The sequence below is a fragment of the Poecilia reticulata genome, chromosome 22 (assembly GCF_904066995.2).
Source record: "Poecilia reticulata chromosome 22, P_reticulata-male-v2, whole genome shotgun sequence".
Lineage (NCBI taxonomy): Eukaryota > Metazoa > Chordata > Actinopteri > Cyprinodontiformes > Poeciliidae > Poecilia > Poecilia reticulata.
In genome coordinates, this window is record NC_088851.1 from 15,728,065 (window position 1) to 15,750,599 (window position 22,535).

Below are 22,535 nucleotides of genomic sequence, written 5' to 3' on the forward strand. Positions count from 1 at the left end.
ACGTAAGCTCCGACTTCATCCAACAGAAGTCGGATGATGGGTATGTGGAGAATGACTGCTTCCTCTTCTTTTGTCTTTATGCCTTAATCATGCTGAATTTTAAGTAAAGCACTCACCAAAGCTAAGAATATTTAGCTTAATTAGAACATTTTTATATTAGAAGACGGTGGAGAAATGGAGGTCTGATCAGGTTTGAAAGTAATAAAGGCTCCAGATCAATCCTGGATTTATGACATCGTTTCAGGGAACAGAACTCCAACTCTAGGTTGATCCATTTTTTGAAAATGATCCTATTCAAGGAAATACATTTGGAAAATTTGTCCCTGAATGAACTCTACTCCAACAATGACAGTAAAAAAACAAACAAAAAAACAACAACAAAAAAACTAAAATCCCACAGCAACCATGCAAACAGGCGCATGTCCATTTCTTCCTAAAACTCTGACTCATGCATGTGGACAAAGCCATGCCGATGGCCCTCCGGCCTCCACACCAGCAACCAAGGTTAATGCTGTTTGTCAAAGCGCTTCTAGGGAAAGGGGCTCTTGTTGTGAAGAGGGACAGTTGAGAGATGAGGTGGAGGATTCCTCTGTGTGCTCGACCCCCTCCTCTGTCATAACCCACATCTGCCCATTAACCTGGGCCAATCAGCTTGACCTTGGTAAGGAGAGGGCCTCAGGAGTAGCTCACAGTGCCATCGACTCCAAGTGGTCATGTAATTGGCCTGTTAAGAGGAAGAGATTTGATGGTAATGGTGGAGGGGTGCTTGGTTACTTTGGGGTGCGAGTACAAACTGACTAAAAAGCAGATGTTTCCCTTTCTTAATAGGCGTTTCATCTCTCCTCCCTACGTGAAACGGAAACTCAAGAACCATGTTTAACCACAGTCATGTTGTGTTCAGAGTAATGGTCAGTGTCAGTTTTCTGTCACACCGAGCATTTTGTATGTAAGCGAAAAGTTAAAATCTTGGTCTCACCGGAACATAGCACTTCTTCCACATGTTTGCTGCATCCACTGCATAGTTTGTGGCAAACCACAAAGGGATTTGTGGTTTTATTTATCATTACTTCTCTATAAATGGCAAACTTGTACAGTACACAAACGCTCATACTGTCAACAAAATTCTCTACTTCACAGTTATGTACTATGTGTTGGTCTGTTTCATAAAATCCTAATAAGATACCAGTAAGTCTTTTATATTAAAAATGTGAAAGAGTTGAAGTGGTAACAATTACATGCAAAGCACTGTATGCACCAATATTTAAGTTTTAAAAAAATGGAAAAAAGAGGAAACTGTTGGGGGAAAACCATTAGCTAAACCATAAAAAGAAGGGATTTCACTGAAAGGGGGAAGAGGGTGGAGACTTATAGGAGGGAGGGGTAAGATGGAAAAGAGGAAGGAAAGGAAAAGAGATAAAGCCGAGCAGGTGTTGATTGGAGAGAGGCCGAGCAGTGAGTGCCAGCGGTACCTGTTGTCACAGCGCGGGCTGAGGTGTGAAGCTCGTCTCAGCAGAGGCCCTCGGAGGTGTGAGGTGATTATGGGCAAGAAGACAGAGAAATTTAGATGGAGAGACACAGGGAGAAAGATAGACACGGGCAGAGCGTGAATGTGGCAATAAAGCTGGCTGCAGGAATAATGGCAGAGTGGGAAGGAAAAACAGATTGAGACGGATAAAGTGAGAGCATGTATGACAGAAACCAGCAAGTAGGGTGATTGTACAGTGCATGTGTGTGTCCCATTTTATATAGCAGCTACTCAGCTCTTGGTGTCTCATTAAACAGCTTTTTTGGGGTATAGACAGCTTTAGCAGCAGTACAGAAAATGTCTGAATGTGTCACAAATGCATTATGATGAATGGAGGTGTCTGTGTGTCCATTTTCAGGGTGAGCGTGGACTTTGACGACAGTGGATTCTCCTGAGGACTAGCTGCTTTCAGAAAGTTTTAACAAGTAGTCTAATTAGTGGGCCCAGGATAACTGGAGCTGCAGGAGCACCAAAGGAGTCAGGTCAAACGGTAATCCCAGGTTAATGACACCTCCTGAGGGGTCGGTTTCCCACTGCAAGAGATTTCTACGCTCCAACCTCCACACCTCTCTGCAGTTCATCTGGCATTCAGACAGCAAGACGAGGAGTTATGGTCGTGACATCACTCTCAACCAGTGACATCATCACTGCCCATCAGTGATTTCACGCAGGCTGGCCTAAGCTGAAGATCAAACATGATGTCTAGAAACCAGCCTGACCGGATAATTTACGGGCTGCAACAGAAAAAGTAGTCACCCATTTTCTGAAGTCTCTGGCAGTTTACCGTTTCTCTGGGGGACAGTAAAAATTGATTTTTTTTTGCCAAACAACAAATCACAGTTGTAGCACCTACACAGAGGTCAGTGGTGTTACCTGATTGTTGGGAATAAAGCTTAAAGTACTAAGCCACAGTTTTTCACCAGAGACTTTGGATAGCCATAAGAATCATGGTGACCTAACGTGGTCTTGCCCAATGCGGCAACTGTCAAAGCCTACTTGGTCTTATGTATTTAGATGAATCAAGTCTGTAACCAATCTCCTTTTCAAAGGACTCTGGCGTCCATTGATGAGTCCTAATACAGCAGGCTCAGATGTGAAACACAAAGGGTCGACATGATTAATCAAACACAGACCCATTATGGCCAGACAGTCACACCAGCCTCCACGGTACGTTAACAGAAAGTCATAATAAGATGAGCTACAAAAAGGCTGATAGGGATGAAGATTAACAGATACAGCTCTACGAGTGGCTGGGTGACGGTTGTCTCTGAAGGTCTCCTTTGTCAGTGACGATCACCAGAGTGACATGAACGTCGGAGCCCAATGGAAACATTATTAGGTTGGGACAAAGGTGGGCACGATATGAGCTATCTGGGGTGAATGTGAGTAATTTTTCCCTTCAGTTCCTGACATTTGACTTGCTTGGAGTCGCGTCAGAACAACAGCATCTATCTGATCTCAATTTGAACTTTTAATAAAAAGTCGCTGATGAAACACAGAAGGGCATGTTGGACCCAGGTAGTGATTGAAATCCAACTGAATGCTCACAAGGTGGTTTTTGATTAAATTTATAGAACAGCAATCATTATCAGCTTACAAACAAACTCTTAACATTAGGACTCCTGCTTAAAAGCACACACACACGCACATCAAACTCCCCTGTTCTTCAATCTGACACATACAGAAAACAGGGCAGACACTTAAATTACAAGAGTACAGCGCAAACTCTAGGTCATGCCAAATGACTCTGATTTTAACCATACGATAACATTACTCAGACAAGCACTGATGAAATATTAAAAACAAAATGAGCAGAAGCTTCTGCAATTTTAATGATGCTTGCGGCATGTGCAACAGAACAACAGTGATGCATTAATGCCGAACATCTCTGCTGACATAAAATCTCCTGTCCCTCCCGTCTATGGAAGGTTTATTGTGCCAATTAGGCTGTCTGGCCTTATGCAAAATGACAAGCATTTAGTAGGAATGATAATGATCAGTGCTATGCTGCACATGATCACATCTGTGGTAAATGTAAGTGCTAAGAGGATTTAGTTCCTGGAGGGTTAGAGAGATTTCATAAGATTTTAAGAATCTTATATTTGTGGAATAATTATTGTAGTGAAACAAAAATATTTTACTGCACACTTTATATGTGCATCTTTAGAAATTGTAATATTAAAAGTGAATTTATTAATGTAATTCAATTCAAACAGACATAAAAAGGCCAAACAATCAGATAAAGAAGGCTGGTTCTGTTTTGGGAACTGTGGAATAACTGCTTTACAACAACAGAGTGTCTTCTGTCAGAGGCTTGTCAGGACCGCTGTAATACAGACTGTTACATGAGGTCCTTTCTACTTACAGCTATCAGCATCTACAACAACGTTTTGAAGAACCCTGAATAATATGAGCTACAACTGGACTTAATTTCCCTGTGGGGTTAATACTTTTGAAATTGGATCTATACGTTTAATTTTTTAAATAAAATTTCTGAAATTAATTCACTTTTGCATGATATTCTAATTGAGATGCACCTGTCTTGTGCACATAGATCCATTTTGTAGACAACGTCTTGTGATGATAAAGGACTGGAACTAAGGCAGGAGCAGGACCAAGCCGTCTCATTGTCTGTATATTAATGGATAAGGACGGTGAGGGGAGATGTATATGTGTATGCACACAGAAAGAAACTCACACAGAAAACCTTGGGCAAAGAAGAAAATAGACTTCTATGTTGGCAACAGCTTTTCCCTAATCCTCGCCCTTGGGCTATATTGTGCAGTCAAGCAGGCTATTACATGGCAACAATTAGGGGGGCTGCAGCCCAACACCTGGTCGTCCCCTATTCTGGCCCTTCAGTGGCAGCTGACTGTACAGTCTCACAGCCAGGTGGCCCTCCTTCAATGACATTAGCTAGTCACTCCAGGGTTAATCAGGAGCCAGCCATCATCCAGTGGGCAAGCATGAAGGCCCATTCAGACTGAAGGCTTTTATAGTGAAAATGGATGATGGAGACAATGTCCGTTATAAAAACTTCTTCAACTGAAGATCTCTGACAGAGATCCCCCATAATCGAAATGGACTTGGGGGAGGAGGGAAAGGGCCCGTGGCCCCTTTGGATTCACGGCATACGTTTGCTGCACTGTCTTGATTGGGTGAAGCATAGCTTACAGCATGTCAACTGTGCATCCTGCAGCTTATAAAGGACCTTTTCATGGGTGGACAAAAACAGATGGAGGAGCGGGAAGTACTATACATAGAGGCAGACGGGCGATGATGTGGGGGGAGGGACACTGGATTTTTGTCAGCCGCCTGATACAAAAACAAGTGTGCGTAGCTAGAGCAGCTCCAGATATTTCAGCTTTTTAAAAAGGGGGAAAAAAAATCCAAAGCCCCCTGGCTTGGAGATCTGAGGATAAATAACAATCATTAGAATAACAAAAAGCTATAGATTTGTACCCAAATGAGCTAGCATCTCATCAATAGTAATTAGGAGCTATACATAACTAATGAAGATGTGCACACTACATTAAACAAAACTATTGAGTTGTTCTGTTATCTAAAATTAAACCATTAAATAAGAGGAAAACTCAACCTCCTATTGCATTTCAAACCACTAAGAAATATAGGCTAATGCAATAAGAGGGGAAAAAAGGCTAAAAGTCACGAGTTAGAAAAGTCACATTTTACAGTAATGACACAAAAAAACAAAACAAACAAATGCTCTCGAATTATACCGTTACATTGCCTTGACACCAAACTCTGGAACAATTCAATGGTTTGCCAATCTGTGACTGAATGTCATAAGTACATATAGCCACTTCCTGCTTCAAATTTGGATCCATGTAATAATACCACATTCAATTTGTAATCAAAGTCAACACGGAACTGGGAATAACATCACAAAAGAGGTGAGAGCATTCTTGTTACAAGTCAGAAAACACCGAAATTTTCCATTTGCTTTGGTGCCAACTATTGCTAGCAATAGAGGTCAACAATATATTTTTCTACACACTACAGTAAAATCACTATACTACATGCTAAAGTATTAGTCTCATGTCTGGTTTTTATTGGTTCTGGTCCCTATTTAGAACAATTTACTAAATATATATGATAGATGATTACCCATGAACAAACAAAATACCCAAGTGACCGTCTGCTTGAAGCTGCTATTTCATTCTGAAAACTACATTCCGTATAGGTGCCGATTGGTACATTAAAAAAACAGACCCTGAAATATGTCACTGGTTGGCATGAATTGATGCAGTGTTGGTATGAATCAACCAAAACCAAAGATGCAATATGGCGAAGGAACAAAATGACTAGCACGCCATCAAACTCAGTATTATTACAGCCTGTTGCAGAGGAGGGACGTCGGAAGATTGAGCTAGCATCTCTCAATGCTTCTCTTTCAGCCACAGCCACCACTTGACAATAAAAGACAGACTATCAGAATTAACACATCAAAGGCTGCTTTCTGTAAGAAGAGGCAAACAATGCACAGCGATGCACACTTAAATGTTTTTGTTTTTGTTATTGCTTTGTTTGCAGCGCTTGTCCATCAATGCAAAAAATTCCATTTAAGTGCAAAAATGCAAATGCTGGGAGGGACAAGGACGTCCACTGAAAGAAAACAATAGCCACAGGCCAGCCGAGAAGCAAACAGTGCCTTTGAAGTATTTAAAGAGGCATTAATGTGGAACTTATGAATAATCAACTAATTCCTTCTTAACACCATAAATTAAGTCTACAACATTAAAAGCAATGCGGTCTTATAATAAAAGAGCAGAGTCCTGGTTATTTAGAAAGAAGAGCCTGATGATGTAACAACGCATAAAAAAAAAAAGAGTTTACAAAACGGAGTGCTAGATCAGAGACGAAGAGATTCCAGCGGAGCGAGATGAGTGACATTTCACTGACATTTCCCAGCAGCATTCAATGTGAGGCTGCCTCACGACAGCGTCGGGAATATCTATGGATATGCTTGAATGTGACACAGGCGTTAAGGGATGTGGGTTCTTTCAGGGGCCGGCCTCAGCTCTGGGGCCAGTGATGAGGAGCCTGGACCCTGTGAGATTGAATAGTAATCACTGGAGCACAGATAATGGATGATTGAAGGCTCTTTCTACTCCGCTGCTGGATTTCAATATCAGAGAGGCCCTAGAATTGGGATTCTTATCAGGGGTGGTGTGTCAAACAAAGGAGAGCCGAGCGTGAAATATGGGGTCCAACTAAGGCACACGACCACGGCGATTAGCACAAGGATAAAAAGGGCCGCACAAACAAAAGAGGGCAGCTTTAGCTGGACAACGAGCTGTTTCTGGCCTTGTAGTAGGAGACACGCTAGGAAGATGGGACATAAAGGAAAAAAGACAGACTACTTGCTGGTTACAAGAGAAGGGGACAAGAGTGTTTCTGCGATGGTCTGGAGATGAATGGTGACACAGTTGACTGTTTAAAGAGCCTTTCCATAGGAATAACAACAGACAAGCAGGGATAAAATACAAAGCACCTCCAAGCTATTTGTGCAAAAGCGCACATCTTTCACATTTGCAAAAGCGTGCATGGTGGCACGAGGCTTGACATCAATGCCAAATCTATTACAAAAAAAATATTATTCCCATTTATCCCCCGATTCCAAGCACCACCGCTTGCCAGTAAAGCTCATTAACCCTCCCTTCAAGAACCCTGAGACAAAAGAGAGGGAAAACAAAACATAACTAATCAATGGGAATGCACTGGGTTGGGAGGGTGCGGAGAGGGGGATAACACGATAACCTGAGAGGACTAACAGCTTTTGCTTTAGTGCTGCGCTCACTGGGTGTGGGGTGGAAAAAGAAAGTTCATTAATTAAACAGGGCTAGGGGTAACAGATGGAATGGCTAGCTGGATGCTAATCACTTAAAGCGGAGGGACAGGTTTTTTACACTTGAGCTGGAAACAGCAACAACAAACCAATCACACTGGACCCTGAGGCGTCTAGTAGGGATTACAGTATCTTAGGGGTGGGGAATTGAATTTACTTTTTTTTTTTTGTTGATATTAATATTTGAACTCGTGTTCGGACAATACTTTGATAGACATTTCCAATCTACATTTAACAATTCCTTCATATGCAAAACTATTTCAAAGGCTGGTTAATTTTAAGTGTTTAAGTTTCTTTAAAAAAAACTTGCATAAAACTGAAGTAACTGTCCTAAATGATTCCAGAAATACAGAAAGTGACTTCTCTTATATATACAATATATCTAATAATACAAGAAAAGTAACTCCAAAAGTCTTTCAGACCAACAGGCTTATCCGTGCACTTGTGTCTAATACTCCACACATTGTCTTAGGTTATGGTGAACTCAGTGACTAAATATTACAAAAAAATCATGAACCTTGCAAATTTATGAGAAATTATACAAAGTGTTCGAATTATAAGCTAAATTATATTACTTTAAATCTGGAAACGTGCAAAAGCATTTCTATATCTCTGAGTTACTGAGTAATCTTTAGTTGATATTCTAATTGTTAGAGATGTAGTTGTAAAACAACAAAACTGTAAGAAAGTTTAGTTTATTTACCATAACGTTAAAATACAAAACTGCCCCAACAGTGTGACACCAGACGTGTGTGTGTGTGTGTCTGTCTGTGTGTGTGTGTGTGCGTGTGTGTGTGTGTATGCTACCCTTGGCGGGTCTCTGGGGCCCTGCTGTCGGCCGTCTGGTTCTACGCCTGCCCTACCTGTGTTTTTAAAGGGGGGGCCCCATGAAGCCCAGGCCCTGGAGTGCAGGCTGAGCAGGGCCTCCGGGGTTTTTCAGGGTGTGGGTGCCATGCAGTGGACGCCTTTTGTTACGGGCTGGGTGGCAAGAGGAGGAGGAACTAATGTGGAGGGGAGGAGGGGTAAAAAAAAAAAAAAAGGAGTAATGCTATGAGTCATTTTGCATTAGCAGCGGGAGTGGGAGACAGGGAGAGGGGGAGTAGATGAGAGGGGACGAAGGGCGAGAATACTTTTGCATGTTGTATGAAGCTAGACGCCATATGCCATCCGAGCTGGGCTGCCTCCTGAGTCAGAGCTCTTGGTTTGACAGGCCTGCGCTTGCCCCCCTCCATACACCCAAAGCTACCCCCCAACCCTAACGCCCTCCTCCTTCTAGGCCTTTCTACGCTCCAGCAATGGGCTTGGCAATTGCTTTGGTTGTGCATGGTCTGCACTCTGTTCATCTGTGTGTGCATTGGAAGAAGTGTGTGTGTGTGTGTGTGCGTGAGTGTGTGTGTGTGTGGGGTGGGGGCTTACTCAGTGATCTGAACACATCGGACATTGTCGTGAGTCCCGGCAGGAACAGCTGGTCAGCTGGAGAGAGAGGTGGGAGGGGGCAGGGATAAGGAGGGGAAGAGATGGGAGGCAGTGCGCTACACTGATAATGGGATTAGGTTAAAACATTCAGAGGGGGAGAGAAACCCCTCCCCTTTTAGTAGCCCTCCAAATAATGCATAAACTCCCAGCCACCCCATCAAAGCCAATGCCAGCCACCGCCCAAAAAAAACTTGCCAAGTCCAAACAGGTGCCCTACCCACACACTCATTCAGCAATAACTCACGTTTTAATAAACTCACTCCATAAAGTTCAGGTGATGAAATTTAGTTACATTTTAAAGCAACTTCCTGGTAGTGAGCTTCGTTTCCTATAAACAGGAAGTTGGCAAGTTACATTCACATGAATCCTGTATATAATGACTTGCATGGCGTCTCACTGTGCCCAGTCAAGCACCGTGTACCACGGCGATCCAGACTGCTGAGTATTATCTATGAGGCTGCTGACAGTTATGGCACAACAGCTGGCAAATTAGACCTATCAGCAATGCTAAATAATTCATGTGAGACAACACTAACATGGCAGATCCTATTCATGACACCCCATCATGCATATGGGAGCACTTTCATCTCTGCTAGGTGAAGAGTTTTACAGTATACAAAAGAAAAAAAAAAAAAAAGCTTGTGGTCAGACAGAGACAGGGCAGAGAGTGGGACAATAACTTGGAGGAAGGGCTGTGAGAATGTGTCACTAATAATTACAATGGGAGTCTGGGGATGAAGCATCAACACACAAAGGCGTGTACACAGGATATTGTATCCTTTATGTTTTCACTTTAAATGCTTTGAAATTATGTCCAGATATGTTAATGTGAGCCTGTTGGGGGGAACATGACAGACTTCAGCAGCTTTCTGGGTTCCAACGAAAGAATCAAACCTTCTTCTCTCTGCTACACACACACACCCTCACACACACCACCTAAAAGCCTGGCTCGCATGACTGGCGATGGGCAGAAACAGATTATGGTTATTGATCGCTGCCTGGAGATGGATCTGCGTGTGTGTGTGTGTGTTTACTTGTGTGTCAGAACAGAGGATGGGGACGGAGAGCAGTGTGCAAAAGCTATTGATTCTGTCCGGTAGGGAGGATATGTCTCTGAATCAAGGTCAGTTTTGCATTGTCTCACCTATTAGTAACTTGCCATCTCACAAACACACACGTTGACACACACACACACGCACACACACAGATCCATTTTTATCTTTAACAATGGCCCTATCACAAAAAGTGACGGACGGAGCATCAAACTCAAGTGCTTGTCAAAGAAAGAAATGAATCCCACCCTCTGGATGAGGAGATTACTCTATAGTGACAGCAAGAATGACCTTCATACACAGTAAATGGAATTGGACAGCGAGGCCATCCTGTGACTGTCTGCTTTCAAATGAAACAAACTTAGCTCTATAATGATACGATGGGTATATTTTGGCTGAAAAAAATGGAGAAGGTGTAGTAGAATAAGATGCAATATTAGCCACAGCCTTGGGAGAATTGTGAAGCAAAAACCATTTAAGATTTTTTTTTTTTTTTTTTTGAGAAATTAACAAGGTGTTGAATGCCATTGGTATCAGGGCTTCAAGAGGGAGCACATACAGACAGGACTGAGGTCGAGTGTGACATTTCTACAGTCAGAGAGGATCGGGTGAGCCATGCCATCTGCAGGAGCTGTTTCTTCAAGTCCAGAGTCAGTGCTGCTGTCTATCATTAGTTTTTAGAGCACCTCATGCTTCCTTCTGCTCACAATGGTCGAGCAGACAGTCATTTCATTTTCCAGTGGGAGTTTTCTCTGGTCCACAATAACAAAAGTGCGAATACCTGCTTTGATGTCCATTTTATCATTGCGCTTCATTGACTTGCAAATTGACATGACCTAAACTCCCAAAACAATTTGTGGAGTATTGCTAAGAGGAAGGCGAGAGACTTAATATGAATACTGAAGTAACCAGACCTTACTTAATATATCAGATGATCGCCTCCATCCCACATCGCATTATATTTCATGTACTGTCCCGAGAAGCATTGAGTGTATGAACAGGACATGTGACACAGCAAACAGGCTTACTTTTCAGTAAGCTGGCATTTTTGCTTATAAAAAAAAATCATCTATTGTTTTTAAATATGCCAAATTTCCAAGAAAATGAGCTCAACAGAAAGAAATGCTTAAAATAGATTTATATTCCTTTGGATTTAACAAATCTAGTCAATAAGGTGTAGTTTCTGCTTTGAATAACTTTTCCATTATATTCTATTTCATTGGAATGTGGCCATATGTGGATTTAAAACATGTAATGCTATAAGTCACGGCGTTTAACTGTTAATCTAGAAATATATTGGTTTAAAAAAAATAAAATAAAAAAAAGACATGGTTCAACATTGTTAGGACCTTTTCCACCATATCAGAAATGTTGATGAAAGAGATCCATTGATTGTTTTTGACAGGAAACCTGACTAGTTTACTGTTTTTGTTTTAAGTTAAACAAAAGAAAAAGATAATGTAACTCTAGGGGCTTTGCACATAGCATTCAGTGGTTCAGCCATCCATCTTCCGGGGTCAGCAGCCTAAGCAGAGGAGTCCAGACTTCATTCTCCCCAGTCACTTGTGCCAGTTCCTCCGGCGAAATCCCAAGCCATTTCAAGTTCAGAAACGTAGTCCCTCCAGAGTGGCCTGGGTCCTTATCTGGGTCTCTCCTCAGTATCAAAACCCTGAGATATTTAAACTCATCCAATTAGGGCAGCACTTTGTCCTCGACCTGGAAATGGCACTCTACCCTTTTCCAGCTCAAGACTGGGGTCTTAGTTTTAGAGGTGCTGATTTTCATCAGAGCCGCTTCTCAAGTGAAATATTCTGGAAGTGGTTGTAACTCTTTCTCTACTGATTCAGACCTTAAAAACGCTGAAAGCAAATAATAGGCTTTTCCAACCCTTTCAGGACTGTGTAGGAACCCAGCATACACACGTGCAGAAATTACTCAATAAAAAACTGTGGTTTAAAAAAAATAAAATAAAAACATTTTGTGGTCACCGGTGTTGACAAAGCCGCTGTGAAGGATAGACAAGCTGCAGATGGGATGCTCTGACCACAAAGCCAGACCAGTTGCATTTTCTATCAGACATACATAAATAATAAATTATCCATGATGAGCTGTTTGTAAAAGGCTTGTGATAAGATTCTTATTAGTTTGAGGCCGATGCAGTGTCCTGACAGAGGAAGTTGAGACAAAATGTGCAACAAAAGTACAACTAACAGTTGTGGAGCTCATGAAAAAGTGGATTGAGCAGGTCAGATTTAACAAATCAGCAGGACAGAGGAAAAGGGGAGATGGATGGAAACAGGACATAATGGGGAAAGATATTACGAGGTGGTATCCTACTGAAAAACATTGTTGCCCGTCCGTGTGTATTTTCCTGCAATGTTGCTGGTGGACATTTTTTAATATCAAATCTTATTAGCTTGAGAGATTCTGGGAGCGTTGCAGCGGACTGCTGGAGTCCTCTTGAGCCTTGTGACGGAGCGAGAGAGGGGGCTGCTGAGCCACACTGGCCTTTTATCTGGACACACAGGGGTCATATAGCTCCTCTTTGAAGAAATATTCTCTAATTACCTTGGAGAGTGGCCTCACAGGCAGAGAGCAGGCTGTGGATTGTTAAGGCATTGTGGAGAGGTAAACTAAAGATGAGGATTTTCTTCTTGCACAGAAAAAGGAAAACACACACACATCCTTCAGGGAAAAAAAAAACACAAGTTGTTGCTCTGACTTGTTAAAGATAACAATCTGCATATCTAAAGAAGCAAAACGAAACAATGCGATAAATGGGGAAATAAAACCGGAGCAATGCACATCCAACGTTGAACATGTACATCCAGTGTTGAACACGACTCAAAGCAAAAAGTTGAAACGGCATCTCCAGTTCCTACTGCCACTGCTGAACAATCAACACATGAAAGAACCTCAACTACCCGAAAATTTGTTAATATATAGCTTTAACAAAACATTGCAGATGTTGCCATTTCACTGTCACTATCCTGACAAGAACTCTCATTCAACATACAAACATCAGACCTACAGATATTGGCAGTGTGCTTTGCCTGGCTCACTTATTCATCTCCTCTTGGACAGTGTGAGGTCTGGCTGCCTATCAGTGCCAGACCTCCAGAGGCAGCGCTTATCTCCTCCCATAGATCGCGGCATTGTGCTTATTGCTCCTCTGCTAAGGAATGCCAGGTGAAGCTGTGCGACTCAACACAGGCCTGTTACTCGCCCCTCTCTCCATTGACTCCCACCACCCCCATACCGCAACCTCCCTAAGGCTCACACAGGCCGACAGTGGCCCCACCACCTCTGTTCCCCCTCAGCTCTGGCACAGACAGTCACACTGGTCTAATTCACTTGGCGTTGGGTAACAGACATCTGTCACTCAGGATGCCCCAGGGGACACACAGACACAGCCTGATACTGGGTTGGGGGGGGGCGATGCATTGTGAAATGCACACAGACGGATGCATACTTACACACAGGCAACGCGGCGTGTGTCGCAGCTTGATTTGGGACAGACGGTGGTTGATGCATGAGTATGACGAAAGGAAAGTTTTAAAAACAACAAGTACGTGGCACCTGAAAACACAAATACAAGACTTCCTTCCAAACTGAACACTCCTTTGGGGAGGTTTCTATAGCAACTACCAGTGGGACGGAGGCGCTGCGGTGAGAAGGTGCTGTACATGTAGTCCGAGGAGGAGCAGGGGCGTTAGAGGAGATCGGGTTTCTCCCTCAAGGGGCCATCCCGATTCTGCCCCCATCTCACCCCGCACCCCCAACAACGCCATGCTGCCGGTATTCACATGCTAATTTATCTCCACTGGTAATTACACTCTCTTTAAACCAACTGACAACTACAGCTGGAGTCAGGCTCTTAACGGCACACTGTTGGATGGGTGGAGGGACGCAGGCGTGTGTGTCTGAATGCACTTACATGTATTTGCTCATGGCGCTTTTATTTTGGCTCTTTTTTTCGTCCATATAATGGTAGTGATAGATGATGACACATTATCTCTGCTCCAACCCAAAACACCTCTACAAACCTCCCATTTTGCTCCAGGCTTGCGAAACAGCCCAACCTAATAGTTATATGTAAATAAGGCAGCTCATAAAGATCGCTGTCAGCACTCAGCTGTGTACACTGGCTAACACGACATGCACTCCACATGTCTCAATGAATTTATCTAGAAGGGGTTTTAGTTTCACTATAAACTGAAGCTTTGGAAAGTTTTACCTCAATTGCTGGTCTTTTTTTTTTTTTTAACATTAAAGCATTCAAGTGATGATCTGTTGTTACATGAGATAGTGAAGAAGACACGGTGGAGGTGTAAAGGATACAAGCTCTGGTAGAGAGTCAGCCGGGACTTGACAGCTCTGCTGGCATTGATACAAGTGGCTCGTACCAAACTTGGCAACAGCGACCCGGTGACGATGGCGCCATTAAACAGAGGTCCAAAGAAAGGAACCTAAAGAGTTTCAGAGAGAAAAAAAACAAATACAAAAGAATTAAAAGAAGAAAAAAATAATAATTTGAGTCCAATGATTATTTGCACAGTGCTTTTTTGTTACACGATGAAAAAAAAATAAACTGACCAAAAATGTCTTTTATTTTTGTAAAACAAACAAACAAAAAAATCTATCCAAACCAATTAAAGCTTCCAATTTACCAAACTAATTGCCCCTTATACCTAATAACAGGTCACGCCACCTCTGACAGCAATAACTGCCATCCAGTGTTCAGGCTAACTCATAATTAGTCTTTTATGTCATTGTGAAGGAATTTTGTCAGACTTTTAAATATGTTTTTTTTGCAGAATTGTCTTGAATGAGCCATTAATTGTAATGTCATAATTAGTTTCAAGTTTGGACTTTGACTGGACCACTATGTTCCTATCGTTTTTTTATTGTTTAGGCTATCAGAGATTGACTTCATGGTTTGCTTCAGAACATAGTAATGCTGCCCAGTGCTTAGATTCAATGTGATTCACTGGAGACCCAATGCCTTCAAAATATCTTTGTAACCCATCCCAGACTAACACATGTCTACTCTGTGTGATCGTGATCACACAGGTTCTGTTTAAGGGGTTTCTTTGCTCTTCTGCTCTGGCAGTAAACAGGTTGGGGTGTAGCTAGTCATATAAAAAACGTGCGTTACTGTCAGATAATTATTTTAGCAGGTGGGCGATTAGTTTTTCAGGTACAGCTAGAACAGTGTGTGCATTTACCTACATATTAAATAATATAATTTGAAACAATGAGTGTGAAAAAACCCCAACAAAAAACCTAAATTTTAAACAAATCTGTTATGGAGCAAGTCCTTTTTCGCAGCACTGCAGGAGATTCTTGGATTAAAAATCTTCATGGATATTTCTTCCAAACGCTTGCTCCATCTGTTTAGGGCAAAGGGTTCAAGTTGAAATTGAATTTTTCCTAACTTTGCATGACAACTACACATATCTAATGCGAATCAATGTTAGGTAAATGAAATTAAAATGACAATCAATGCTATACAATGCCCTCATATTGAGCTGCTGGACAAATACAAAAGGAGCAATATGAATTTTAGCAACAGCCTGAGTGTGTGTGCGTGTGTGTGCGAGGGTTGTACACGCGTCTGTTCATGCATATTGGAAGGGGCCCTTAATCACCAGAGCTCAATAGTCATTGACCTGGAAGTTGACGCGAATGTCAAAGGGTTCCTGAAAGGTTTAACTTGGCAGCTCCTTGGCAGCTCAGACACTTCAAGAGTCCAGTTGAATTAAAAAACTTTTTTATGGAGATGTTGCTCAAAAAAAGAAAAAAAAAAGATTTATTTTAGATGCAATCATTAATTTCTTTTATTCATAACATCCCACAAATATGTTAAGGATTTTTAAAAAAATTCATGCAAAAAGAGTGTAAATAGACATTTTTGACCATCTAAAAGTCGTCATCAGTGGGTTTACGAGTTTAGACATTTCACTGCCCTCTGTGAGGCCACACATCGAGTACAGCACTGCAAAGTAACCAAGATGAAAGCTAACCAACAAAGGGCAGTAACCACCTCTGAGAGCACATACCCACAGTGTGGGTAATAATGCACTGCTGGAGGAGAAGAGGACTGAAAGCCTTCAGACAGAAAACAGAAAGCAGAAACATCTTTTAAAAATTCACAAGAAAAAAAAAAAGAACAGGAAATACAGGGAAGATATTGCATTACCACATAAACAGAGACAATATACTAAAACAGCACCGTGCTGTCTGAACACAGTTGTAGAGTTTATGGTGTACAATTTGGCTTGTCACAGGAGGGGACGTTTGAATGTTTGATGATGGATCTTTCCATTAAGTGTCTCAGAAAGCTTCAACTGCGAACCAGCATGTGGAAAAGCAAAACCTTCTCTCAACTAAATACGGCAGGGTGTTTACCAGGATACCAGTAGGTTTTTACTGCCTCCACCACCTAAATGTTCAAAAACAGTATTTAGAATCACAGCTTTTTGGGCATTTGCTTATTGTGGATTAATCATTTCTATTCATCAATTTTATTTGAAGAGGCTGATTGAGCCAACTAATCACAGACTAAATATGTGACTTTCACTGAAAAAAAAAATAAAAGTACCGTAATAACCAGACTATAACACTCTCTCAAACCCTTGACAGTCCAGATCACATGACGACTCAATCCAGACTCAGTCAGTAGTTTGGAAAATTGCATAATTGGACATATATTATAGAATGTGTTCATTTCTAGATTTGAATGGAGAAATGTGGGGTTTTCCCCCACAATCTAAGTGTCAGTGTATCTTTGCAGACACTTTCAGTGAGTGAACAGTTAAAAAGAACCTGTCATGATCCCTGCTGCTCTCTGCCTGCCTGAGTGATGAGGTCTGCTCAGCCCCATTTCTGCTCTTTGAAAGTCCTATAGGAATGAATTAAGTTAAGGAAGATAACACTAAGTTTCACAGCTTAAAGTGTTTTATATTATAACTGCTTTGTAAAACCCAGATAAACTTGTGTTAGAGCAGCAGAGACTGTTCTGGAATTCCAGGGGGACAAAAAAAAAAAAAGCTTTTAATTCACCAATTGCAGTGTTTCTCCCTTTTTATATGAAACATTTACACCAACGCATAAGTGTTAGTGTACATGCTTTCCAAAGAAGTATTAAACATTTTGTTGGTATAGACGAGTAAAAAGCCTCAACATAAGTTAAACGAGGATTGTAACAACTCAAAGCTGCAGTAGGTAACTTTTATAAATGATTTTATTTATATTTGCTACAACTGTCACTATGTTCTTTTTATTATAATATGTGACAAGCCCAAAAAAAATAAAAAATAAAATAAAAATTGAGTTTGCTCCCCTGTGGTCCTTCTCCTACCCCACTCCCAGTCAAAAACAACCAATTACAGCCAGATGGAGGGTCTATGGTTATACTGATTCTGTTAAAAGCAATTCTCTCTTAAAGTGTGATTATTTGACTGAATTTAAATTTACTCTGACAAAAATTTAATCCTGCAGTTTAACATGATGCCGTCCTTAAATTGCTCTCTATAACACTGGTTTCAAACTCCACTCACAGCATGACACGACCACCACTCACTGAAGTGCCGTGTTCTGCAATTTTAAGCTGCGTCTCTGTCTCAGCACACCTGAGTCAAATAATTGTATAATTAGCACGACTTTGTGGAACTTGAACGAATGCTGAGGACGTAATTCAGTCATGTAATTCACGGGGTTTGGACCAACAATGCACGGTCACCGGACTTGAGCCCTCGACTCCGGTGCCTTAAAGTGACGATTAAAAAGCTCTACCACAGGAGAAAAAAAAAAGATTTACAATTACGTTACAAGGTCTATAAATATTTACCTGAGGCTTCTTAATGATCTGGATGAAATACATGTGATTCCTCATTGGGTAGATGATAATGAGCACGTCTCCAAAGTCAGTTGGGATGATGCCACAACGGTAGTCCCTGGTGTGCTCGGACCACACGATGTGCACCTCATCGTTGCCCAAGTGACGCAGCTGCCAAATAAACACAAAAATCATTCTAATCAAGAGCCTTGGTAGTGCATGTTATTTCCACTGTTACGGTGATGAAGGAAAGACGACAAATTTAGGCGGATTATTGCAAAAGACTGTTTTGCTAGTCCGTCTTGTATTACGTCTAGAGACCAGGAGAGAAAACTAGAACTGAGGAGGAAAAAAACAAGGCAATAAGAATATTATTAATAAAGAATATTTACTTGAAAGGTGTCCCAAAAAAAAGTGAAACCATCTTTTATCGCTGCAATCAGCAGGTGTAAGAGAAATCACAAAGTTTGTTAAAAAAATAAAAATAAGCACTGGGGTTGAGGTCCTGGATTTGCCCCTTTTTATAGATTTTTCATTACAAATTCAAATAGCAAACACAAAATAGACAAAATTGCACTTTTTAAAACCAAAGTAATTCAAATCCAATTAACCTTCCCCATCAGAGCTTAAATTGCTTCCCATTTCCACTCTATTCATAAACACAAATGAAACTGGGCAGGACAAGAAGACACTCTTAAATGACAGGAAATAGGTTGACAGTAGTTTATAAAAGGTAAACAGGTCCCCCCCTTTTCTGAAGGCATACAGGTGAACAAAGTCGCATCATCTTCTCTTTCAGGTTAATATTAACTACGGCACTTTGCCACAGTATTCCCACCCCTTGAATTATTACATGTTTTGTCACATTACAATCGCAAATGTCAAAATCTTTATCTGAATTTCATGTTACAGGCCCACATAAGACAGTGCATACATGTGAAGTGAAAGGAAAAGAATACAAGGTTTAGGACATTTTTAACAAATAAAACACTGGACCCTTTACTCCAATGCCTCTAAATAAAATCAAATGGAACCAACCTTCCTTCCATCAAATCCACTTGAGTGTCATTTCATTTCAGAGAAAATTATGGAGAAGTTGAACACTGGGTTAAGTTATAAAACATTACTCAAAGCTCTGAGCATCTCAAAGGGCATTAGCCAAAAATAACACAAATGTATACCTGACAGTCTACCTAACCTGAGTCTGGGCAAGAAGAGTCCATGTAACTCTGGAGGAGTGCACAATAATAACCCAATCTTTCAAACTCCATCGTCGAACATGGTGGTGGTCGTATCATGCCGTGGGAATACTCTCTAACTGGTAAAAATTGATTTTGTCACAGTTGAGCCTCTCATAGAGAAATACTCAAAGAGAACCTTTTAGAGCCTACAGAGTTTCAACTTCGGTCTTCCATGGATAAAAAAATGTGAAAATCACATATTCTGTTCCTTTCACTTGACAGCACTTCTTAGTATTGGTCTATCTTAAACAAAATCCCGATGAAATACAATAATGTTATTGGACATAGGTGACAAAATGTGAAAAAGTTTGAGTCAGCTGCTAATCCGGTGACCAAGCACCCTTTCCGATTCCCCCTTCCGATTTCTATCGAGGACACTGAGAAGTGAGCCTCCACTCAGAAGAAAACATCTGCCAATGTACTGTTGGCCTAATGAGCCATTAAGAAACATGCCCTTGCCAACAAAAAATGCAATTAGCACATTCTATTATAAGCCCTTAATTATGGTAATACGGTAATCTTAAACAAATCCACGGCATGCTGATTACTGAAGCTCGGCAGTTCAGTCTGTCTGTCCAAGGATCAGCAGGTACCAGCCGGGTCAGTCACTGGGACAATTTCAGAGAAAATGTTGAATATGCATTTGCAGGAGACAATTAACACTGGGATGTTAATTTGGGTTAAGATATTAGCATTTGGATGAGCTGAATGACAAGTTTAATGAGGATGCTTATGCTCTAGTAAATCATCTTCTGCACAAATCTATTTACCCCTCTGTTAATCACATCCAAATGTTTGAGACTTCTTTAATAAAATGTGATTCGAGTCAAAGGCTCTTGTCCAATTATCCCTCTTTGACCTCACATCCAACCATTGGGCTTCACACACATGGAAACAGAAAACCAGAGGACTCCAGAACAAAAGAGGCTCCTTATAAAAACAACCTGCAGCAGCCTAGTTAAGCTGTAGTGCCTGGGGGGGGTGAGTGTGATAGCTAAGGCACCCGTCTATCTCGCTCCCTTTCACACACATGCACATAAGAACTACATGGCCTGACCCCAACCCTGCAGGTCGTTTCCATAACCCCATTACTGAAGCCAGCTGCTACTGCTGCAGCCTGCACTGCACTAAAACCCACAATTGGATTCAGGAATTTGTGGTTCTCTTTTTTTTTTTTTCCTTTTCAGGATTGTCTGCCCCCCCCTTCTATCATCTTCAAAAAGACAAATCTGCTCAGCCAGAGCTACCCCACCCGTATCTCCCCATGGTATGCTTCTATGGTTACAGCCAGTAAAGTGGGTGACTGCTGGACTAAGTGTTATTTTTAAATTGACAGAGAAACATCCTACTTGGACAGAGACAAAGCCTGTTTCTCATTCCAATTCTTCTTCTCCCTCCTGTCATTTTTTTAAAGCATTTGCACCAACAGCCAGTCTGCCAATTTTTTTTGTCAGACTTGTGGTTGGTGTGGGGATCTGAGCAAGGTGAGCCAGAGCAATTACAGAAGTTTCTGGTGAAATGTATGGTGATGGGATGGCACCTCCAGCGCCTCACTTTGGTGAGGACAGGAGAAACTCTTCCTTCAAACTCTACTGAGTAGTGTACCATTTAAAAAAAAAAACACAAGAGGGAGAAAGTCTGAGAGTGGTATTGTGGTTGGATATGAGGAGAGCCTGATGAATTTCCCTTCCCAGCAGGGTACTGTATGAGAAGATTGGCAGTGCGGGCAGGGGCCTTGCGGCTCATTTCTCTGTGCTAACTGCTACCGCTGCACTAGAGCTTAGAATCCCACAGCAGAACCCAATCGATTGCTCCTGTGGCGGCAGCAGGAATTGGATAAAAGGATCCTGCCGGCATCCGGCCGGCGCCTGCCCTAGCAGGGAGAGCTAATGGCTGAATCCAGGCCCTGGTCACAGCGCGCAGGGAGGGGGGCAGGGGCTGGCAGAATCACAGTCATTACCACAGCGGCACATGCCCTCTCTTCACTCACGCGCCTGCGATTCTCTACTCCTCAGGCCTTCCTGACCAGGGTCACTAATCAATGCCCGTACTTTGGAGTCACACCTCCTGATCACAGCTTAACACAGAAGTGGAGGCTACACAACACACGGCTCTGGGCAGGCATGACTGTGGAGCCATTTCACCGCATCTAATGTATAAAGAAGCTTTACACAAGTGTCTTTATGCACTCAGGTATGTAAAACCTTTTAAAGAAGATGATAGTCCACATTTCTACAGGGTGTTAGATGAGCTAACAAGATTTATTTTTTACCTTTTTGGTGAGACAGTCATCAGAATCAGATGGCATCCGCGTGGATACATGGAATATGACTTCTACAGTGGAGGTAGCGTAATAGGGAGCTGTTAGACCTGTGCTGCCATTCCTTTGGAGTCCTCCCATAAAACCGCAGTGTGTGGCCAGGTCCACCTGAGGAATACAGCAGAGTGTATAATTTACTGTAGTCTGGAGATATTCTTTTAGGTTCAGCAGAGATGTAGTGAGAAAGGGCTTGTGAGGAGAATCAGATGGTTTTCAGTTTGATCAGCACTGATTGGAAACTTAAATATCTGGTCTTTCTCCAACCAGCAAACACGCCATTCTGACTGCTGCCGGTTGAAGCTGACAGCAACTTTTTTCAGGTGACTGGAGTCAAAAGGCATAAAGTTAAGCTGAAATGTATCTATACAGTTATTATTTTTATCTCAGAAAAATATTTTCTGTGGTGAAATTTTAATGTTAAAGTCAGGTCTTTAAGGTTTCTAAGTAACTCAGGAAAGTTTTAAAGGACAATAAAAACGTTACACTTCTCGTGAAAATGGGTCGGTTCAGAAAAGTTGTACAAACTCCAGGATGCACACTTCCTTCTACCAACAGGCAGGAACCATCCAACTACAGATCACGTCTCTGTATAAACGTGTTGAGCAAGTCATTAACCTACATGGTAATTTTTAATCAAACATTTTTCAGAGCACCTTCAATAGTATGAAGGTTCTTCTTCATTTCATTACCTGAGATTACGACCCATGATTAAACCATTAATTAAAGCCCCCAGCTAGGAGAACATTTGAAGTCACATACCCAAGGCAGTCATTTTCTGTGTTATGAAACAATTTAAGAATAATGCTGTTAATTTGAGCTCCCTGTCTTTAATCACCTTGTGCAGTCGGCAGAGAGCTGTATTTACTTTTATTTTATTAGTTTTTTTTTATTTTCATTTTCCATGTTTCCTGCATACAGCATTGACTGGCAAAGTGGGAATATCTGACATGAACTGCTCTGTTTAGATTTACCACTATGACAAGAAAATGCCTACATAAATAAAAAGGTTCTGCAAAGTTCACTTCTTATGAAGAAACCATTCAGGAACCCATTTTGGGAATCTGCCTAAAGTTGCTGTGTTTGATTCCCTGGGGTTCCCCTTTGCTGTTTGACATACAACATCCTCTTTTCGAAATTCTGCCAGATCGAATTGCTAATAGCAGATACTAAGCTCCATAATTATTTCAAAGTTGTTTAAAGTATTATTAAAAC

General features: G+C 41.5%; 1 protein-coding gene across 8 annotated transcripts in view; it reads right to left on the reverse strand.

The window, feature by feature from the left end:
- ralgapa2 (Ral GTPase activating protein catalytic subunit alpha 2) overlaps positions 1-22,535 on the reverse strand; it is a 108,336-nt gene that overhangs the window by 18,152 nt on the left and 67,649 nt on the right. For all 8 annotated transcript variants that reach the window (XM_008399571.3, XM_008399568.3, XM_008399570.3 and 5 more), the window contains 3 exons: positions 21,276-21,431; positions 17,775-17,933; positions 14,264-14,391 (listed from right to left, as the gene is read on the reverse strand). In XM_008399571.3, coding sequence (XP_008397793.2) covers positions 14,264-14,391; positions 17,775-17,933; positions 21,276-21,431 — 443 coding nt within the window. The remainder of the gene's footprint in view (positions 1-14,263; positions 14,392-17,774; positions 17,934-21,275; positions 21,432-22,535) is intronic.